At 40.8% G+C, this 19,161-nt stretch overlaps 1 protein-coding gene across 7 annotated transcripts in view; it reads left to right on the forward strand.

Moving 5' to 3' along the window:
• The window catches only part of EYA3 (EYA transcriptional coactivator and phosphatase 3), a 66,939-nt gene that overhangs the window by 22,197 nt on the left and 25,581 nt on the right, over window positions 1–19,161 (forward strand). For 5 of the 7 annotated variants that reach the window (XM_083810174.1, XM_083810177.1, XM_083810171.1 and 2 more), the window contains exons 2-6: window positions 5,536–5,630; window positions 9,188–9,231; window positions 12,186–12,265; window positions 14,102–14,168; window positions 15,120–15,262. In XM_083810174.1, the coding sequence (XP_083666300.1) occupies window positions 5,598–5,630; window positions 9,188–9,231; window positions 12,186–12,265; window positions 14,102–14,168; window positions 15,120–15,262 (367 nt within the window). In that variant the 5' untranslated portion in view covers window positions 5,536–5,597. Of the gene's footprint in view, window positions 1–2,880; window positions 2,973–5,535; window positions 5,631–9,187; window positions 9,232–12,185; window positions 12,266–14,101; window positions 14,169–15,119; window positions 15,263–19,161 lie in introns of all 7 variants that reach the window. The other 2 variants (XM_083810172.1, XM_083810176.1) reach the window with 1 other exon arrangement.

Consider the following 19,161-nt stretch of genomic DNA (forward strand, 5'->3'; position numbering starts at 1 on the left):
CGCCTGTTCTTGCCAGCCCTTCCAAAGAGACCCCGTAAAAATGGGAAGAGGGCTGGGTTTGCTTTCTTGGTGCAGGCAGAAAGTTAGTTTGGCTGGTCTGGATTTCAAATTGAAAGTGTTTTGGCAGCTTGGCTGATGAAGTAGTATCACTGTTGGATATGAGGATGCTGGCATGTGGGGGAAGGAGGAGGTTGTCAAGAAGCTTCCTATCGAACAAGAAAGCTCTACCCAAACGGCAGCTCGTGCCCTGTGTGGGAGCTGGTGGCTAGCCTGTTTTGCCTGAAGATTAAAACTCAGGTGATGAACCTGCAGAATAAAAAGCACTTGGTAGCTGTGCAGTGTATAGTAATGTTAGTATGTCTCTTCTCTCTTTTTCTTCCTTTTGTACTTAAAAAATGAAAATGTCGGGGGGGGGAGGTATTCACCACATCCCGCTGTGCCAGGTGCTGCGCCTCTGACCAAAGTGGGATGGCACCCAGAGTAGCGCAGGGTAAAAGCGTGTAGCCGGGAGAAATCCTGCTCTGGGTGGGTGAGGGTTTAAATCACTTCGGCTGAACTCTGCGACCCTGCGTGTGCGTAGTGTGGCAGAACGGGACAGATTGCCACGAAATGCTCCACTGGAAAATAGAAGAAGCTTAGACTCCTCTTTTGCTTAATTCCTGTATCCGTTGCTCTCCGTGGTAAGCTGCTGGCCCTTGAGTAAATAAGGAATGGAAGGAGCTGCACAGATCACATTATTATGCATAAACCTACAAAACATTTTATTTCAACTTTCTATTTAATAGCTTTAATTTCATTAGACCAGCTAAAGTTTTTTGTTTTTTTCTAAGGGAAATAGTGACTATTTTAAAGTAATATAAAACAATATTCAAGCAGCTTTATTTCTAATCAGTATAATTACAGCTTGTTGGTTTTATCACAGTGTCCTTGACTTTAATTATTTGCAGCTTGAGAGAACTGTTCCTCAGCCGAAATTTTATATTGAAAGCCAAATCAGATGAGCTTGAAAAGAACAGAATGAAAAGAAATAGCAGTCTAGCCTGATGCTAGTAGCAGGTAGCTTTTGCAAATTATATCTATAATATGTAGTTCTAAAAAAAAATTAATCAAGCTAGACTTTGCATTTGGGGATTTTTAAAACCAGGTTTTAGTGCAAGAAACTGTACATAGCTTGCCAGGGCTTTTAATAGGGAATTAGTAGCATAGCAATATTATGCAGAACAGAAGACAGACAACTGGTCTGTGTAATTCTCTTGTCCATACCTATGCTTTAATGCCGTGTTTTGAAATTTTTGTAATATGTTTCAATAAATTGAGCGAGCAAGATAAAATGAGGTGCAAAACCTATCCACGATATTTTACATCGTTGGTGTTCTGGGCAAGTTGGAATTAAACTAGGATCACTATTCAACAAGTCTCGATTAAATTTTGAAATGTTGCTTAAGTCAGATATTACAAAAAAAATTCTTTGGGTAAATAATGAAAACCATACCCTGTAGGGGAAAAAAAATATTTTGCCAGTTTTCCAGAGTATAAGTGCTGACTCTTTCATTGTTCTGAATATTGTTCATTTCACTAAGCTATGTGATGCTTCGCGGCACACTCGGTTATCTTTTGTACAGGCTTTTTTCATTCATAAGCCTAGTGGCCCATGGAAGTATTCTGACCATCAGAAGCAACTTCTCGGACCTCCCCTCACAAGCGATAAAATAAGAAAGAAAATACGGATGTAGACAGAAAAAGTGACCAAACCCAGCTGTTCCCGAAGCTGTTAATCACTGATTTCTTCTTTTTGGAGGTTAGCAAGCAGTAGTTAGCTGTGGGAAGCGGTGCTTTTGCATGGGAAGGGGGAGCAGAACTGGTGGCAGTCCCTGTTCCTCTGCACAGCGATTACATTGTCACCTCTGGTCACGGGTGTCACTGCAACGATTTGGACTTTCTTTGGAACTAATGATACTGAAGATCTGTTTTGGTATCTCTTCCGTTGTAGTTGCTTATGGTTTAAAAGAGTTAGAAACTGTGTGGTAAGCTTATCTAAAGCACAGGTGCCTCGAGTTTTATGTAAGTTAAAAATCTGAGATTTGAGATGCTGGAAAAAAAAAATCATTTGTCTGTCTTCAGTTTTTAAAAATCAACTTTGTTCAGGGAGAGCTGTTTGCCGGGTAAGGTAATAGCCCAAGGTAGTTCACGCTGAGCAGGTGCAAGGTGCCGGGTTTGTTTTTGGAAACCCAAGCCCTGCGCCGTGCTGCTGGCGCTGACCCCGGCTCGGAGGCAACTCGGTAGCGCCCGGAGCTGCTTGGGGTGGCCGGAGGGCAGCGTGCCGCCCCGCGCGGGGGGACCAGCCCTGCCCGCGGGTGCTGCCAGCGAAGCCAACGCGGCCAGAACAGCTGCTCCATGAATCCTCTTCCCCGGGGCGTCCGCGCTGAAACTGCTGGCGGCCGCGCTCGGGAGCAGCGAGCGAGGCAGCTCCCTGCCCAGCCCTGCGCCTGCGGGTGCCGGCGGCAGCGGGGCGAGCTCCTGGGCTGCCTCGCGGCCGTGGCCAGCCTGAGAGGTCGTGGAGATGCTCTGCAGAAGCTGGCGGGTGGGCGGACGGTGCAGATGGAAAGGCCGCTGAGCCGTAGGTATATTGCAGTGACTTCGTGTCCCCAGTTTTTCCAAAGTGAAACATAAGTAAAACAGTAAATGAAACCGTGGTGTTACAGTGGTTATTAATGAAAAAGGGCATTTACCTCTCCCGCTTGCATGCTCTTGCACCTTTTCCTCCCTTGTGGATCCCCTAAGCATGGGACTGTGTAAGATTGGAGCTGGTCCCACTTGAAGTATCCTAGCAGAAGTGCTGTGTTTGGGTGGCTCTTTTCTGTTTGTTTGTTTTTTCCGTAGAACAAGATCAGATCCAGACTGCTGCTCAGCCACACAAATGCTTTGCCAGACAAAGGAAGGGATGTCAGGCGAGCCAGAGTGGTTTGCTGGAGGTAAGGGAGAAGCAGGAACCCTTCCTTCAGCAGCAGTTCCAGTTTTGTCAGCTTAAATTGTTTGTGGTGTAGGAAGCATTTGCTAGAGAAAGACTCTATCACTCCCAGCTAGGGCAGGTGTAGTGGCTAATCACATCCTTGTCACCCAGGAATGCATGCTGTTTCTCCTAGTTGTTCAGCCTGCTTCTCTGTAAAACAGCTATGAACACTAGACCTTTGCAAGAGGTCTTCTGCCCAACCTGCAATTTCTGAAGGGATGGATTATTCTCTAGAAGGCAACGTGAAGCCAGTAGAGGTCAAGTTTTCACTTCTCATCTAGGCAAGAAGTTACTGCTCATCTACCTTGCTTTGTTCGTTTGCTTCCAGGTGCTACAAGGTGCCCTAGTCTTGTGGAAAGAGTTTTGTTCAATAGTGTATCTAACACGTTCCCTGCCTATGGCAGGGGGTTGGAGTTAGATGATCGTTAAGGTCCCTTCCAACCCAAGCCATTCTGTGATGCAGTTCTATGTTCCGGCGTGAACTCTTTTTGTCTTATTACTTTGTGACCTCTCAAAAACAAAATGAAAGCACTGCTCACAGCTTTAAAACAAAATGCGAAATGGGAGGCTACTGCTGTATGGTTCAAAGCTTGATTTGAAATCTTTTTTCATACTGAAGAGTTTAGTTTGGGAATTGTCTAAGTAATTACACAATGAAACAGTGTCAAATAACAAAACCAAGGGACAAGGGACAGAACCGGGCTTGTTGATATCAAAATCAAACATCATTGCAGTTGGCAATTGTATTCCACTCTGCTATTCCTAATCTTTGAATGCCACTGTTTCTCTTCTGTCTTGATTTTCCTGTATTATTCCTATTATAACACAAAGGAAATAAGATTTTATATTTAAAATAATAACAAAACTGGTAGAGAAAAATTGTAATGGTGACAGTGGTACTTTGCACGCTTTCTTGTATGTATGTAGACTCGTTGGAGAAGAAACTAAGCTATTGAAGCGTCTAACTGTAACTTCAGCTGTTTTACAGTTAAGGCAGTAAAGGTAAGAATAAGTAGCCTTCGATTATGGAGGTAGCCTTGGAAAATACTCAAATCCTCAATGAAATTCTACGTTGGCATTTAATACCTTTACCTTTCCCCTAATAAGGGAAAATAAATCATATACGTTTTCATGGATAATATGAAATTACTCCAGCCTCCAAAACCTCCGCGTGGTTGGAGTGGAGTGCTTCGCAGCAGCCGCCCAGGTCTGGGAGCGGACTGGCCGTGTAAGCTAAGAGTTCAGTGGGTCTGGCAGGGGTCAGGAGGGGGAGGTAGCAGTTGTTTTGGGGACCCTGGAAAATTGTTTCTGTTAACTTGTGCAGTCTGTTTTCAAGGGCACAGCTTCATACTGTGAAGGTGCTTGAAAGCTCTAGACAGGATGTGAAAACGGAAAGGAATGAGAAAGCAGAGCTGAGTAAATAGCCTTTCGCATTTCCACCGCGATTTAAAGCAAAGTTTCATGGCTGGGGAGGCAGGAGTAGATTGTTACCTCTGCAGGGTAGGTACATGTATTGTTGCTGTGTTGTGTTTCTTCCAAACCACTAAGCGTATTTCAGTGTTTTCTCTAATTGCCGTAACCCATTTAGGATTTTGCTCTGTGTGCAATAGTAGACGTGTTTCCGTATGTAAGGGACGGCTCTGCCGGGATGGGAGCAGAGACGTCTCCTTGCTTTTGGTACGGCTGAGATGGAGTTTGTCTGAAGAGGTTAGAGTTTGTGTTTAATAAATTGGCTCCGAGAAGAGGGGGTCAAAGAAGAGCAATGGAATAAATAGGAAAACATCGTTTATGAGCAATAGTCAGGTAGAGGAGAAAGCTGTAGAGGACACGCCTTCATCTTTTGTCCAGCAAGTTGCAAAAATTAATAAGGTTGTGACAATAACCCGCAACAGTTCCTTTTCACAGTTTTAAAACCTGAGGTACAGCAGCTCTTTGGTATGGTATATAAGAACTCTATGCTAAATGCTACTGGGTTACTATCTAAAATAAATGTTATATTCTGGTAGCAAATGTTAATCAAACTCCTCTTTTTGAAGGATGCAACTGAAATAATAAACTTCCATTGTGAATTTGGCAATAGACAGTACTGCATGTAAATACATTTAGGTGTACGGTCTTGTCCTGATTTTTTTTTGTGTGTTTGTTATATAAATGTTCTAAATTAAAACAGGTTAGATTGAATCACTCTGTTTACTGACCTAGTAGACCAGACTTGATCATTTAAAGTGTTTTTAAAATCATGGTGCATGTCTGATTGATACATTAGCTTCTGTAGTCAGTATGGTACAAGTGAATGTTGTAGAAATGTGCCACGTGATTAAAAATGTCTGTTTGTATCTTGAAGCTTAAAGCTAAATCCCTTGTTTATGAAATCTTTCCATATATGAATTTTGTCTCTTACATGGGAGATGGCAACATGAGTTTAGAAAGCTTGTGGGTGGAATAGATAACAATTAATGTTCTCTGATAGCCTAAATGATAAGACCCCCAAAAGTACATAAAGCTATGAACACCTTTTTTAACAGGCTTTGAAGACTGCTGAGGAACACACGATTTGAATCATTTAAGCATTAAAATAGTAAGACCCATGGAAGAGCCACAAGATTTACCCGAACAACCAGTAAGTACATTTAAAAATACTAAAAATGAACATGTAAAACTAATAAGTGATCTCATAAATTCAATATCGTTATTTCAATTAATAATAGACAATAAGCCTTATACTCACTGTATTTATCTGGAGGTGAAAAATCACTTTACTGTTAATAAAACTTGTTATACATGTAATTTACTATACAGACAACAGTACTAAAAGGAATAGTTATGTATGCCTGAATTCTGTAATCTTTCTATGTAAAATTATGCCTACAATTCCTTTGCTCAGAAAATCAGACCATTTAAAGTTTTTTCTAGATATATTAAAAATCATTGTTTTAATGACAGAATCAGCATGCTGGTATATAGTCTGTAATTCTTCTTGTGCTTATGATCTTGAAAAAGTTCTATGATCCTAAGCATAGCATCGTCTCCATTGCTGGAAAACATTAATTAAAATTCTTAATTTAACAGGTTATTCGTGTAAGGAGGTAATGTCTTAAGTTAAAAATTTCTGTACAGACATCTTCGATGTTTGAAATATCATGTGCATTGTAAGTTACTGATAATAAAATGTCACATAAGTTTTGGATAGAGTGATTATTAAAACAGTATGATATGAAGTTAAATGTGTATATCTGAGACATAAGTAATATTGTAATAATAAAAAAAAGTTTTTAACATTATATCTCCAGATAAAAGGTGAGGCAAACACAACAATAATTTACCAAGTTACTCTGGGAGTGAAGCTTATTTTAATTTTGGAGATATTTTCAAATGCACACAAAAACAAAGTAACATGCTAAGGGAAATCAGGTAATTTTCCCATTGAAAATATTTTGAGGCTGTTTGAGTGTGACAATACTATCTTTTTCAGTTAACTAGTTTAGAAAATACGCTGTATGGTCATTTATGCAGTTTTGCAGTTTATGACAAATTTATAGTTGTTCAAAATACTGTTTAACACAAGCAAATTATGTACATGAGCCTTTATGCACAGAACGTGAGACTAATCAGCAGGAACGTAATTTGAACTCCAGATATTTGTCGGATTTAAAACTGAATTAAATGTGTATAGAGAAACAGGATTATCTGTTAATTACATAATCAAAATTGTCTTCATAGAACTTTATTCCTTAGGGCATAAGAGACTGAATACAGCTTGGTTTTGGTACACGAGAGCATTATCTATAAACAGATTCTTATGTAATTGTCTGCTGAAAATTTTCTTAATAATTTCATTTATATACCTTATGCCAGTCAGTCATTCTGAGACAGAATTTGAGACTATATTGATCACAACTGTTGAATGAGATGGTATTTTGAATATAGTGGCATATTCCTACAGGAGGAAGGAAAAGTTTTTTTTGTTTTTTTTAGTGAGACCATTCTTTAAACAAGTTAATTTTGCCAATAAAAAAGCCAACTTAAGATCCTTTCTGCCTAGTAGCCCAGAATCTACATTGTACAAACTTGTTTTCTTTCTCCAATGATTTTGCTTTTCTTAATCATGGCAAGAGGATTAGTATGTTTATTCTAAAAATAATGTTTATTGCAAACTGTTGATAACTGAATCCAGAAAGGAGCCTCTATAGAAGTCACCAGACTTTGAGTTTAATGTATTTCACTTCCCCCTTCCCACCCCTCAAAAGAAACAAAAAAAAAAAAAAAAGAAAAGCCAAAATCAGGTCATTTACTTATGTCGGTATGGACCGGTGGTAAAAAAAATCTCACCGACGTTTCAAGATTTTGTAAATACTATCACTTAGCGATTAGACATTTGGGAGATTTGCTCATAAAAGCCTGCAGATGATGAGGCCGGTCCAAGACTAGCTAGTTAAGGCAGGGATGTGAAAATCAAATTGCTGTTTTGCTGACTTACCCTGCGTGCTGGCACTAGCGATCCCATTCCAGAGGCATTTAAAACGGGAGTGTGAAACTCTCTCCAGATATTTATTGATATTTTAATGAAGTCAGCTATTGACTTAAAGGAAAACTCATTCAAATATTGTTCTGAGTGCAACAGAGAAAGCAGGCTTCTGGCAGAGGGTGGAAGATCTCCCTTCAGAGGAAGGTAAGGCACAGCAAGTAGCCTTGTGGTGCGATGGAGGATGGAAGTTAAGTCCTGGGACAGAAACAGGCAGAGCAGTACTTTGAGCTCGGGTCCTGACTGTGAAGAGGCGTTACAGGAACAGTTGTTCCATTCTGGACTTGATGATAATTTCAGTAAAACTGACGTGTATTTGCAAAGCCCCGCTTTTGGCCAGCTGATTTCTCTCTCTACCTCCCATTCTAAAAAATGAGGAGATGAAAGCAGACTGAGAGAAGACTCCTGCCAGCTGTACTTCCTTACTCTTTTCTTACTCCTTTCCCCTTGCTGCTGCCTTGAACCCTTTTGTACCTCTGCCTACTGTTTCCCGCTTCCCATCAGGAATTCACCAGCATTTTATTAATTCAGTTAAATAAATAAATAAATAAATAAATAAATAACGTCTTGAACACATTTTGGCATCTCATGCTGAAATTGCTTGTTCCTGTTTTTTTTATTTATAATTCCGCAGAGAGAAACACTGGAGTAACATAGGGAGGCCTTTCTGCTAGCAACTTTTGTATGTGGCAGCAGTCTTTCTTTGACCATTGTACTCAAGTTAGTGGTTTGTAATTCTTGTAGCTGTTTTGGTGCATTATTTGGAGCACGTGCCTTCCCAGACTCTGTTTGCAGAAGAGAGATGCTGAAAATTGGTGCTTGCTAAGTGCCCTGCAGAAACTGGGATGAACGGAGTGCAGCTGCGGTACAGAAACAGGATAGTTGGCATCTAAAGGTGCTCCAGGAGTTTGGAAGGCTGCAAAACTTTCTGTTAGAGGGAGAAGATAGGGGAAGTAAAGCCAGCATACCACAGGAACACCTTGCTCAAAAAACTACAGGTCAAAGAAACTAACCCTTTCTATAGAAACTAACCCTTTCATCCTGCCCAGAATTTCAAAATAGTATTTGTAGCCTGCATGCAAGAAACCAAATTTGTGCTCAAGGCAGTGCTTTCGGGTGTATAACACACTCTGTGGGAACTGGATTCAACTATATTGGTTTTATTCAGAAATAAAAATCAGAGCTCCTAAGTTATTACTGATATGAACAGGAAAAATATTTAAGTTCCTATCTTTATACATTACTTAAAGGAAGAGCAAGGAACACCAGCCTTTGGCAGCTGTACCAAATTATGCAGAATAAGATTTAAAAAAAAAAATAAAAATGTCTCTTTTATCTAATTTCCATAAAATAGTCCTTATCAGACTTACGTAGCTGTATATATCATCTCCTGTTATTTATTTAAGGAACCTGGCAATTTGCTAACACATTCAGCTGTAGAACTTCTTTTCTAATTTAGAAAAAGCTTGTTTTGAGATGAAGAATCCATGGTTACACTGGTTAGCTCTGGAGTTCAATGCAAGGCTTTCTGTATTTAGCTACTAATGCGAACTCTATAGTAACCAGTTGTGATCTGCTAATGGAGGTCTGTGTACGTGGATTCTGTCAAGGACAGCTCTTTTTAGTTGTGTCTCCAAACATTTCTGTCTTTGCAGGTGAAAAAAGCCAAGATGCAGGAATCCAGAGAACAAAGCTTGAGGTACGCAATTTTGAATTTGATTTTAGCATGAAACAATTACTAGTGCTTTTATATGATTATAAACTTCTATTTTAGAAGCTTGCATATTACTGTATTTGCCACAGAGGGCAAATATAACTCAATTTTGTATTGGCTATAATTTTGAGATTAAGTTCCCAATTAAAAAAAAAAAAAGCTGATTGGTATTTATTAAGCTTTTATAAAAGTAACTACAGAGAGTTTTAATTGCGTCATCAAGCATCGTGTTGTTCACAGAATCTGCTGAGGCTGTTGTGTACTGCATGTAACATGCATTTCTTCTGATTGACTCGATAATATCTGTGCTACGTTTCTCAGCAAAACTGTGGATGACTGTTTTAAGAAATTAAAAGCTCTTAATCTGATAGCCTCTTTTGTTTAAAGCTGTTGTATTGCACTATTTTTGCATAGTAGAGGCTTTCTCATGTATGTTATGTTCAGGAGTTAATCACTATAATTATATATAGAGAGGATGGCTTACTTGGTTTTATTCTGTTCCTGTGAGTGACAACAACTGAAGAAAGATTTCTTTGTGGATCCTTTGACATTCCAATGCGAGCGAGGAGAGCGTGTGCCATGCATGTAGGAGTGGGTGTGGTATATGGAAGCCCGGAATTATATTAGTAGCTATAAAATTATTAAAAAAAGAATATTGAAGGAAAAAGTTTGACAGGAAACAGTGAGCAAACAGCGTGTGAAATTCATTGTGTGCCTAGAAGTTGGAAACTTGAGCAAATTGCTGCGAGCTCCATTTCCAGCCAGTGCCAGGTGAGATGCGCCTGGCCTAGCAGTGCCTCTGCTCTCTGTCGATTGCACCCCAGGCAGGTCTGAACGCTGGTGTGAAGGGTGTGGGTTCTCCTTCACCCATCACGCTGCCTTCCTGCGGACACCAGTAGCCTCAGGATTCGGCCCTATTGAGTGTAAACATCCTTGTATAGTATTTAAAAGTAGAAAGGGGGTGGGGGGTATTTGTAACCTAATCGTAGTTCTGCTTAAATATTGTTGTTCTATTCTGATAAATCTATGTTTGATTGTAAGTATAACCTACGAAATACTTTAAAATAATTAGACCTCTTTCTCTACAACAGTGTGATTTTCAGCTGATGCCGGTACTTTCAATTTTTTTGTTTTAACTCAATTCTGCAAGTGGGGAAGGGAAGGACTGTAACCAGTGGGGATAGTCTGTCCTGGGAGCATTAGGCATGCAGCTGCATAAGAGAGTCTAACCCTTTGAATATACCATGCAAGGCTGGTTTGTGGGAACCTCTCCGTGGTATAAGGCAGTTGCAGTACAAGTGACAATTTCTCTGTGAGCTGGGGAGAACTGAAAAGTTGTTTCTGACGAAAGCTCTTGGGATGAATGTGTCCCAAGAGCACAGGTATGTGAGTAGTGGAGTAGCAATGAGAAAGAGAGGAAACATGGGCAAGTATGGTATAACCAGAAATTTTATTTTATCTGCTATTACATTTTCCATAGGAAGTGATCTCAAGAAGTAGCTGTACAGCTCTCAACCTGTTTACAAACTGCATGCAATTTAGCAGCCACTGACTGACTATCTGTGCCACAGAATCACAGGATTGTTTTCCCCAAGAATAATAGTAGACAAGTGCCCCAAGTCTTCACAGAAGTGTTATTTTCTTGCAAAACTCAAAATATGTTATTGAAGTCTGTTCAGCTACTAATATTAAAAAAAAAAAATAATAAAAATCAAGGATTCTCGTTTATACGGGTTTTCAGGGGAAAAACCCAGATAATGCATTTTGATCAAGCTTCATTCCTTTTCTCCAGCTGAAGGAAAGAATTCTTACATGTGTGAGAAATCAAACACTCGCTACTCAGCTCTTCCCATACCCTCATGCTGTGCCAGGAGAGCTGTACTCCCTGCCCGGCACTGCCTCCCAGCCTCAAACCCATCGCAGCACAAGAACCAGGGCAGCAAGGGGCTGTCACAGCCAGGAGGAGGCAGTCCTGGGGTGGATGGAGCTCAGTGGGCATTGCTGGTTGATTGCCTTCTCCTCAGCTTCTTCCTCCCCTGTGCCTCCAGGAGCTAAGCTGATGCTGCAGGGAGTGGTGTGTTGTGGCGCTGTTGTCTCAGACTCCCACTTGCAAGGGGGGTTGCCTTGTGGCTGGGTTTGGCCCTGAAGGCCAGCGTTTAAGTATCCTTGAGATGGGTGTCAGTTTTATACTTCAGAAATGTTTGCACAATTACTAGATTATATTGAATTTTTAATGCATTACTTTAGTTACATGTAAGTGTTGGCTTTGTATGTAGAGTATGAAGAACATTTAATTTCTTAATGAAATAGCTTTTTCCTTTTTTGGTTTTATTGTTAATTTTATTATTTTTAGTTCTGCAACACAGCTTTTCACGAAGTTTTGAGGCATCTGTTTTATTCAGATGTTTTCAGACTGCAGTTTTACAAGGTGAGGGAGACAACAGAATAGGCTATTGCTCCTGAGAGGAGGAGTTCCTGCTTGTAGCTCACCCTCTGCACCAAGTTTTAGTCTATTATCCCAGCAAAAACAACCCCATGATTTTTTTGTGCTGGTTTAGCAAATTAAACTCTCATGGAAGAGCCTGGCGGGTGCCTGAACTGCAGGGATTAGGTGGCCAGGAGGAAAGTTCATACTTAGCACTGCAGGCGGCAGCGCCAAGTTCTGCAAGGTCTGCTGAGCTGTCGGTGAAGATATAGCCTCGTATCCAGAGACCAGTTGGTGAGTTAACATGCTGAAGGTGATGACAGTTTAGTGTCTAATCAGAGTTGCAGATCTGTCTCTTAGGATGTCTGTGTGAAATATCAAAGAGTGCAGAGCTAGTTTCTGTTAAGAGTCAGTTTCTCTCAGTTTGGAAGGCTGAAACCGGGGGTTAAGATGCCCAAGGATGTTAATGCAAAGGTTCATAATGCTAATGATTAGCTTTTATTTGTCCTGGCAGTCATGTGAGCAACACAGAAGTCAGCGATCAGAAACCTGAATCTTCAAACCTTGGTTCAAACCTTCCCATGTCAAGTGAGAGTAAGTATCTCAGAGTTCTTCTGCTCTTGGCGTCTTTCCTCATTTCTTTCACTGGTCTTAGTATTTTGCTTCATCAAGTGCTAGGTTTGTCTCCTCCTTGTAATCTTTAGCCTATCCTCGCTATCAGTTGTAAGGTGAAAGTTTCGTGTGGTGCTAACAAAGCACTGATGCCTCTCTTTGTGTGGCTAATGGTATGCAGATACCATTTGCTATCTACTTCTGTATTACTGTCCCCAAACTTGCTGCTGGTTACTGCTGTGTCTTACCTGCCGTGTGCATTGTTTTTGTTCAGGGAAGGGTTGTGTTGATCAATAATAATGCCCGTTATAAAAGATTTTAGTTTTATAAGTCATTATCTCTACACAGCTGGTTGGGTCTTTTCTAGTAATACACTATACACTTAGTCTTAGACTCAGAACTATATCTAATGTCTGCAGAAATTCCTTAAAGTAAGTGGAGGGGAAACTGAGGAAGAAAATTAAAAAGATTGCATAGTAAGTGAGAGGTGGAATCTGTCCTCCCGTCTAGAAAAAGAGGGCTGGGGCTATTATGGAATTAAATTTCTGTGCAGAATATTTCTGACTACCTGTAGTTACTTACAAATGTAAATCAGTTCAACTTAGTTGAAAATATGTAACATATAACTTCCCATTGCTAACAGATTGCATGTTTGCTGTTTTAATCAATCTGCTGTTGCTGTTCTGGGAGTTACCAGAAGTGTCAGCCTGCAAAATCTGCTGTCTATCTGGATAAGGCATTTGGAAATTCTAGAAGTTGCATGGATCCATAAGCAGCACAGCTGTGTTTGCTAAGAATTTGGGTTTGGTGCTTATAGAACTGAACTGATGAACCCACGCACTCTACAGACTCACAGCCAAAAATGTTGTTTAGCTTGGAGATCGCTGCACCATGGTTCTCTATGGAGGTGTTGTGCAAGAGGGGCTGTATGGTGCTAGAAACTGTGCAAGGGGTCCTGCACATCCTCACTTCCCTAGTTTGATGGACAACTGAGTATTTTTCAGGTCTGCTCATCTGAATTCAATATTTTTAATGGCACCCTTTTCCACCCCAGTGTTATCATTGAGAACTGTCTCATAAGAGGTATTCTAGAACCATAGACAGTGTTAAAAACCAGAAGCGTTCCGTTATATGCAATTGTCAAATTTCTTTTGAGGTCATCCGTTTTCGGACTCTGAGCTTTGTGCACTGTGCTCAGCCCATGGTCTGTGGGATTGAGTTTGTTAAGCTGGGAGCAGCTCTTCTAAAGAAAGAGAGGTTGTTGGAGCCATGCTATGGGTACAGGCAGTACGCGGAAAAGCATGTTCTCTGCTCTTACTTCTTTGGCAGGAGTCATACCGAGTTCGTGTGAGAAAATGAGCCTGCGAACTCCTGCGTAAGCAGAAAATGAGCTGTACTGTGCCAGGCCTGGGCGCTGCTCAGGTGCCTGCTCCGGGGTGCAGAAATGAAACATAAACTTTGGTGCACATGAAGGCCGTTTGGGATGTGCAAGGGTGTGGGCGGGGGTTGAAGTCGAGGTTTTGTAATGATAATTGCAAAAACTGAGGGCACCAGCTGGTAAAGAGAAAGCACACCTACAAAGGGGGAAGTTGCACTGACTGAAGCATTTACCTGCCGTGGATCAGCAAGAACATCTTTGTTGTTTTAATGCTCCATTTTTTTCAGAATTCACTTTAAAACAGATATCCAAGGAACTAAAAAACTTTTGTTAAATACTGTGTGTTGGTTAAAATGGACTGCATGTGGTGATATTTAACTGACATTAATTGTTGGGTTTTGAAATCTCCTGTGTAATTATATAAACTATTTTTTTTCCAGTTATGACATGCACTGATTATATCCCAAGGTCATCAAATGATTATACCTCACAAATGTATTCTACAAAGTAAGTTGAACAATTGTTATAAAATGTTGTAACTCCTTTCTGAAGTAATCTTTTGCATCTTTATGCATTTCTGTTATGCTTTACTTGCACTTTCATATCTGCTAGGCAACAGACACTTACTGCTGTGGACACTGAAGCTAGTAGAATCATAGAATCATAGAATATCCCGAGTTGGAAGGGACCCTTAAGGATCATCAAGTCCAACTCCTGGCACCACACAGGTCTACCCAAAAGTTCAGACCATGTGACTAAGTGCACAGTGCAATCGCTTCTTAAATTCAGACAGGCTCGGTGCAGTGACCACTTCCCTGGGGAGAAGTCACCCTTTGGCTTCAGTGGCCATTGTCTTACCTTCACAAGGATGAATGAGCACCTTCAAGTAATAACACAATAGTCTTGTTGAATACTGCCTGTAGTATTTGAGGAATAGGCAGACATAAATGAATATAAGGGGAGTATAAGATTTTGCTGGTTGTTTACCACATTTGGGGATGTTAATAGTTTTTCCCCATAGCACAGAATAGTAGGTCTAAATCCCCCATGCTTACTTTTGTATAGTCTCTTTGTTCCATTAGTTCTGATACATAATGCTATACAAAATTAGCTTTAGAAATTGATGCTGGGAGGCATGATGATTGAAACTAACTGCTCATGCCTATTGGAAAAGGGAGTTCTTTCTTCCCCTCTCTCCTTGCCTTCCCAGTCCTGAAGAAAGAAGTAGTGTTCTGTTGCTGTGAAGGAGAGAGCTTCCTCTGGTTTCACTGGAAGAAACAAGCAAACCAAGAGCCTGTCAGATTAGGAAACACGAGTGGGTGTTACACTGAGAGCGTGTGTCAGTGTGAATTGTTTCTTCTTTCTAAAGCGATTTAATAAGGTGTCTTCTGCCTTGGAGGTTGAAAGCTGCATAAGGTGAATAGTGGTTGTTTTTTTTTTTTCCTTCTTTTTAATAAGGCCATATGCACATATCCTTTCTGTACCTGTATCGGAAACAATGAGCCCTTACCCTGGTCAGACTCAGTACCAAGCACTACAGCAATCTCAGCCCTACACGATCTACCCCCAGACCACCCAAACCTACGGACTACCTCCTTTCGGTAAGAAGTAAATTTTCAAAGACTTCTCAGTGCCTGTAGTTACTGTTTTGTGTCTCATTAAAAAGCAAATGTTAAGTTTAACCAGATGTATTGGAGAGAAGAGCATGTAGAAGAGCACGTGCGTGGCTTAAACCGTGGATTGAAGCGAAATGTGAGAAAGATGTTTTGTGGCAATAGCTCTGATTTAGTGGGAGCCACTTTTAGATGGGACTTCATATTATAAAATCCTATTTTTCCAAAGTTGTTTTCCTGGCCAGTAATTTGAAAGTCTATCCATGAAGCTTGCCAGATATTTCATAGTTTGGGGTCATCATTTTCTCCAGTTATGGTATAGCTGCATTTGTGCAGTTTCCTGGTCAGTGAAATCATGCAAAGCCCCATACTGGTTGAAGATATTTTTCCTTTCCTTTTTGCTGGCCAGGAATAAGACTTTTTTGTTATCTCATGTTTCACCAAATGCAGATTTCATGCTAAAATGTCTCTGAGTTTTTCTCAACAAATAAGTTTGCTTATGTTGCTCTGATACTTGAGCCCTCTATCAGCCATTGCCGTTTTTGCAGATGATTGGAGGATAAGTGTCCTGTTGTAACTGAGCATCTAAAGCGGGATGGCAAGGTTTGAGCTATTCACCATATGCTTCCCTTATAGAGCATGGAGAGACACACCTCCTGGGGTCTTGGTCTGTTTTAGAAGATAATTGCTGTTTTTCTCTGTGAAGTATAAAGGGGGTTGGGGATGAGTAGTGCAGACAGAAACATCTACTTCTGAGAGATGTGAGTTAGTGAAAGGAGCTGTCTGGTCTTTTCTCATGCTCTATATATTGAAGTGACAAATGCTGGAGAAAAAAAAATGATTAAGTATCCCCACATTTATGAAATTATGTGACTGGTTATTACAAATTAACATTTAAACTTCTCTTTTCATTTTTGATCTCGCTCTGCTTGGTTTCATATATGAAAATGTGTGATGTTGCCAGCTCTCAAAAATGTGTGGTGGCGGAGGCTGCCCCTCAGTGCCTAGCTCTGCTGAGAGGGGAGAGCGTCACCCTTCCACGCAGGTAACACAGGAGAGAACAACGTGTTGTCAGTGAGCTGTGCAGCTGTGAGATAGCCATGAAACGTTTGTGCTGGGGGGTTGTGGTCGTATTGCATAGCTATATTAACAGAGCCTCTTGCCAATTTATTTTCAGTGCTAAAATCTTAGGAATTCAGGGTGTAAAAGGATAGTCTTTTATAGCTGAAGAACTAATTGTATAAAAGCAAAGCAACTTGTATGGCTTGCTAGCCACTGACAGAGCCAGTACTTTTATATATATTACAAAACAACTGATTTGTCATGGTATTTTTGAAAGATGGTGTGGAAAAGCAGATGCAGCTGTGCTCATTCTTATTAGCTATGTTACACTGCTATGTGATTTGGCACAAATTGTTACCTTTATGAGAACGGTCACCATGTAAAACTTATGTATGCACTTCTTCCCCTCCGGCCCCTTTTCTTCTCGCTCTCCCCCCATATAGCTGGGATTATTGGAAAGAAATTTTCGTTTGTCGTTGAGGGATCCTTAGGAGTAGAATGATAATTTTGTAGTAGCTGGGACATTAGGGTTTAATCAAACAGTGTTTCCCAGATCACATTAGCACTGTATTAATGCTGAGATATGTTGTTCTAACTGCTTGAAAGACATGGAGTAGGAGCTTTGCAGGGTGTGAGAGCTGTTTTAAAGAGAGACTCGAGGCTCTTCAGGAGAAGAGGGGCATTTGGGTGGCTGCTGCTGTTTGCTGCTTCTGCACTTCCAGCGCAGTCCCTTCCAGTAAGGTTCAGATATGTCCATTGTGATTTCTGAACTCTCCAGTCATTCCTTCAGGAAAGCTTGTCCCTGGAAGGATGAATGAGCATGGAGAGGTTTGATGCCATGTCACAGAATTGTAGAGTGGTTTGGGTTGGGAGGGACCTTTGAAGATCATCCAGGCTAAGTCCTCCATCGTGTCCAGACCCAAGCCTTCAGTTGCCACTGTAGTTTGTCTGCTATCTTTCTAAACACTGTACTCCTTGGCTTTTTTTTTTTTGTGAATTAATGTTGGGTGTTGTCAAACAGTCGCTTACTGACAGACCGTGCCTGACTCTGTGGTATGGTCGCTGGAATGTGCTCTTCTTCCCAGGGTGCCTGCCCTTTGCTTTCGTGGTCTTCTGGTGCATCTAAACAGTGGCTGGTGGTGTCGTTTCCTTCACTTGTTTGGTGTTTATTGACAGTTTGTTGTGGACAGTGCACTGAGGCTGCTTCTCTGTATTTTACTGTGCTGTGTGTACTTTTTTTTTTTGTTTGTTTGGTTTGATTTTGTAGGCCAAGATGTTTTAAAAAGGTATTTCAGACCTGTCTGTGAAATTTTCATAGTGGGGTGGTAGATTTTTTTTTTTGGTAGAGTTTTGTTTGTCTGTGTGGTGTTTTGTTGGTGGCAGTGGTGTTTTTCTACCTTTTTTTTTTAATTCAAAGTCTGTGGAATCTGTCAGTAATTAGCTAATTAACTGTTAATTTCTGCTGTTTCATTCAAAGTGTCTTCTGAAGACCTGGGCAAGAGATCAGCATTTTCTATTGACTTCATAGCAACTTTTGTCCATTAAATATTTTTTGAAATGTGATCAATTACTGAAATGCATTGGTAAAGTTTTCATGGACTACTATTAAATACCCTATTTTTTAGTCCGAATTTAAGTGTTAGGGAAATATTAAAAGTGCCGTTTCCAGTATGATTTCCATTACTGGAGTAGTACCTATGTGATCATACCGAGAAGATGGACAGGTCAGGTGGAGTGTTGAGGACCAAATATGCATGGTGCAAAGGAAAGTCTAGAAATTGTCCGCTCATAGTATCTCCATTGAGCAGGTGAGAACTTGGCCAGCTAGGCCAGGCGTTTTACCAGCACATCAAAGGGCCTTCTCCAAAGGTTTGCATGTCTTATTACTGTGCATTCGCTTCTATGTCAAAAAGAAGGCATCATGGATTTCTTAACTGGAGCAAGGCAGGTGTATTTTATGCGTGAAGTTGAAGCAAGCTGACAAACACAAGCATAGTCTTAAGATCACTCAGTTCAGGGTGCTGCCTTTGGAGAAGAGATGGCCTTCTGTCTGTGTGTATATATATATATGTGTATATATATATATATATATGCCTGTTTGTCACTTGTCCTTGTGCTGGAATAATTTTTTTGGTGTTTAGTGCTCTGCTGACTGTTGCACACAAAATGTATTTGTGGTCTGGAGAGATTTATTTAAAAAAAACAACACATTAAAATGAGAGTAATGACAAACAAGCTGTATGTGCGTGGCTTTAAGGTTGTGTTAGAAATATTGTGGATGTGATGGTTTACATTAATTCCAGAAAAACATACTCGTGGTAGACTAGCCTGTGTGGGGCCTTTCTGTGTATGTACACGTGTCCTGTGGCATTCTTCTGCCTCAGCTGCAGTGCTGCCATCAGATGTGCAGGACTCTTACACCCATCTCGTCCTGCTTTCTTTGTCATCTGGGAGCCTGCACTAGTTTCTAAATGCAGGACAACAGGGAAGAATGTGCATCGCCAGCGCAAGAGCGTGCCTTTCTGAACCGAATGTAGAGCATCACGTAGAAGGCACGTGGAGTGATGACAAGGAGACGGTCGTGGAAAGCTGGGTCTGAAAGATGTCTTCACACACGCCCTGAGTTAGCTCCTGCACTTGCATCCAACCAACCCTGTGAACACCTCTGACATGTCTGTTTGATCTGGCTTTAAACCCGGTGTATGATGATTATCCTACAGCATCCGGAGGTGGTTTGTGTTTCACCATCACAGCGGTTAGGCACCTTGGTGTGTTCTGTGACTGTCTGATATCAATGCCCTTTGCTACTTGTCCACTGATCTCGC

The sequence above is a fragment of the Anser anser genome, assembly GCF_964211835.1.
Source record: "Anser anser genome assembly, chromosome: 24".
Taxonomy (NCBI): Eukaryota; Metazoa; Chordata; class Aves; order Anseriformes; family Anatidae; genus Anser; species Anser anser.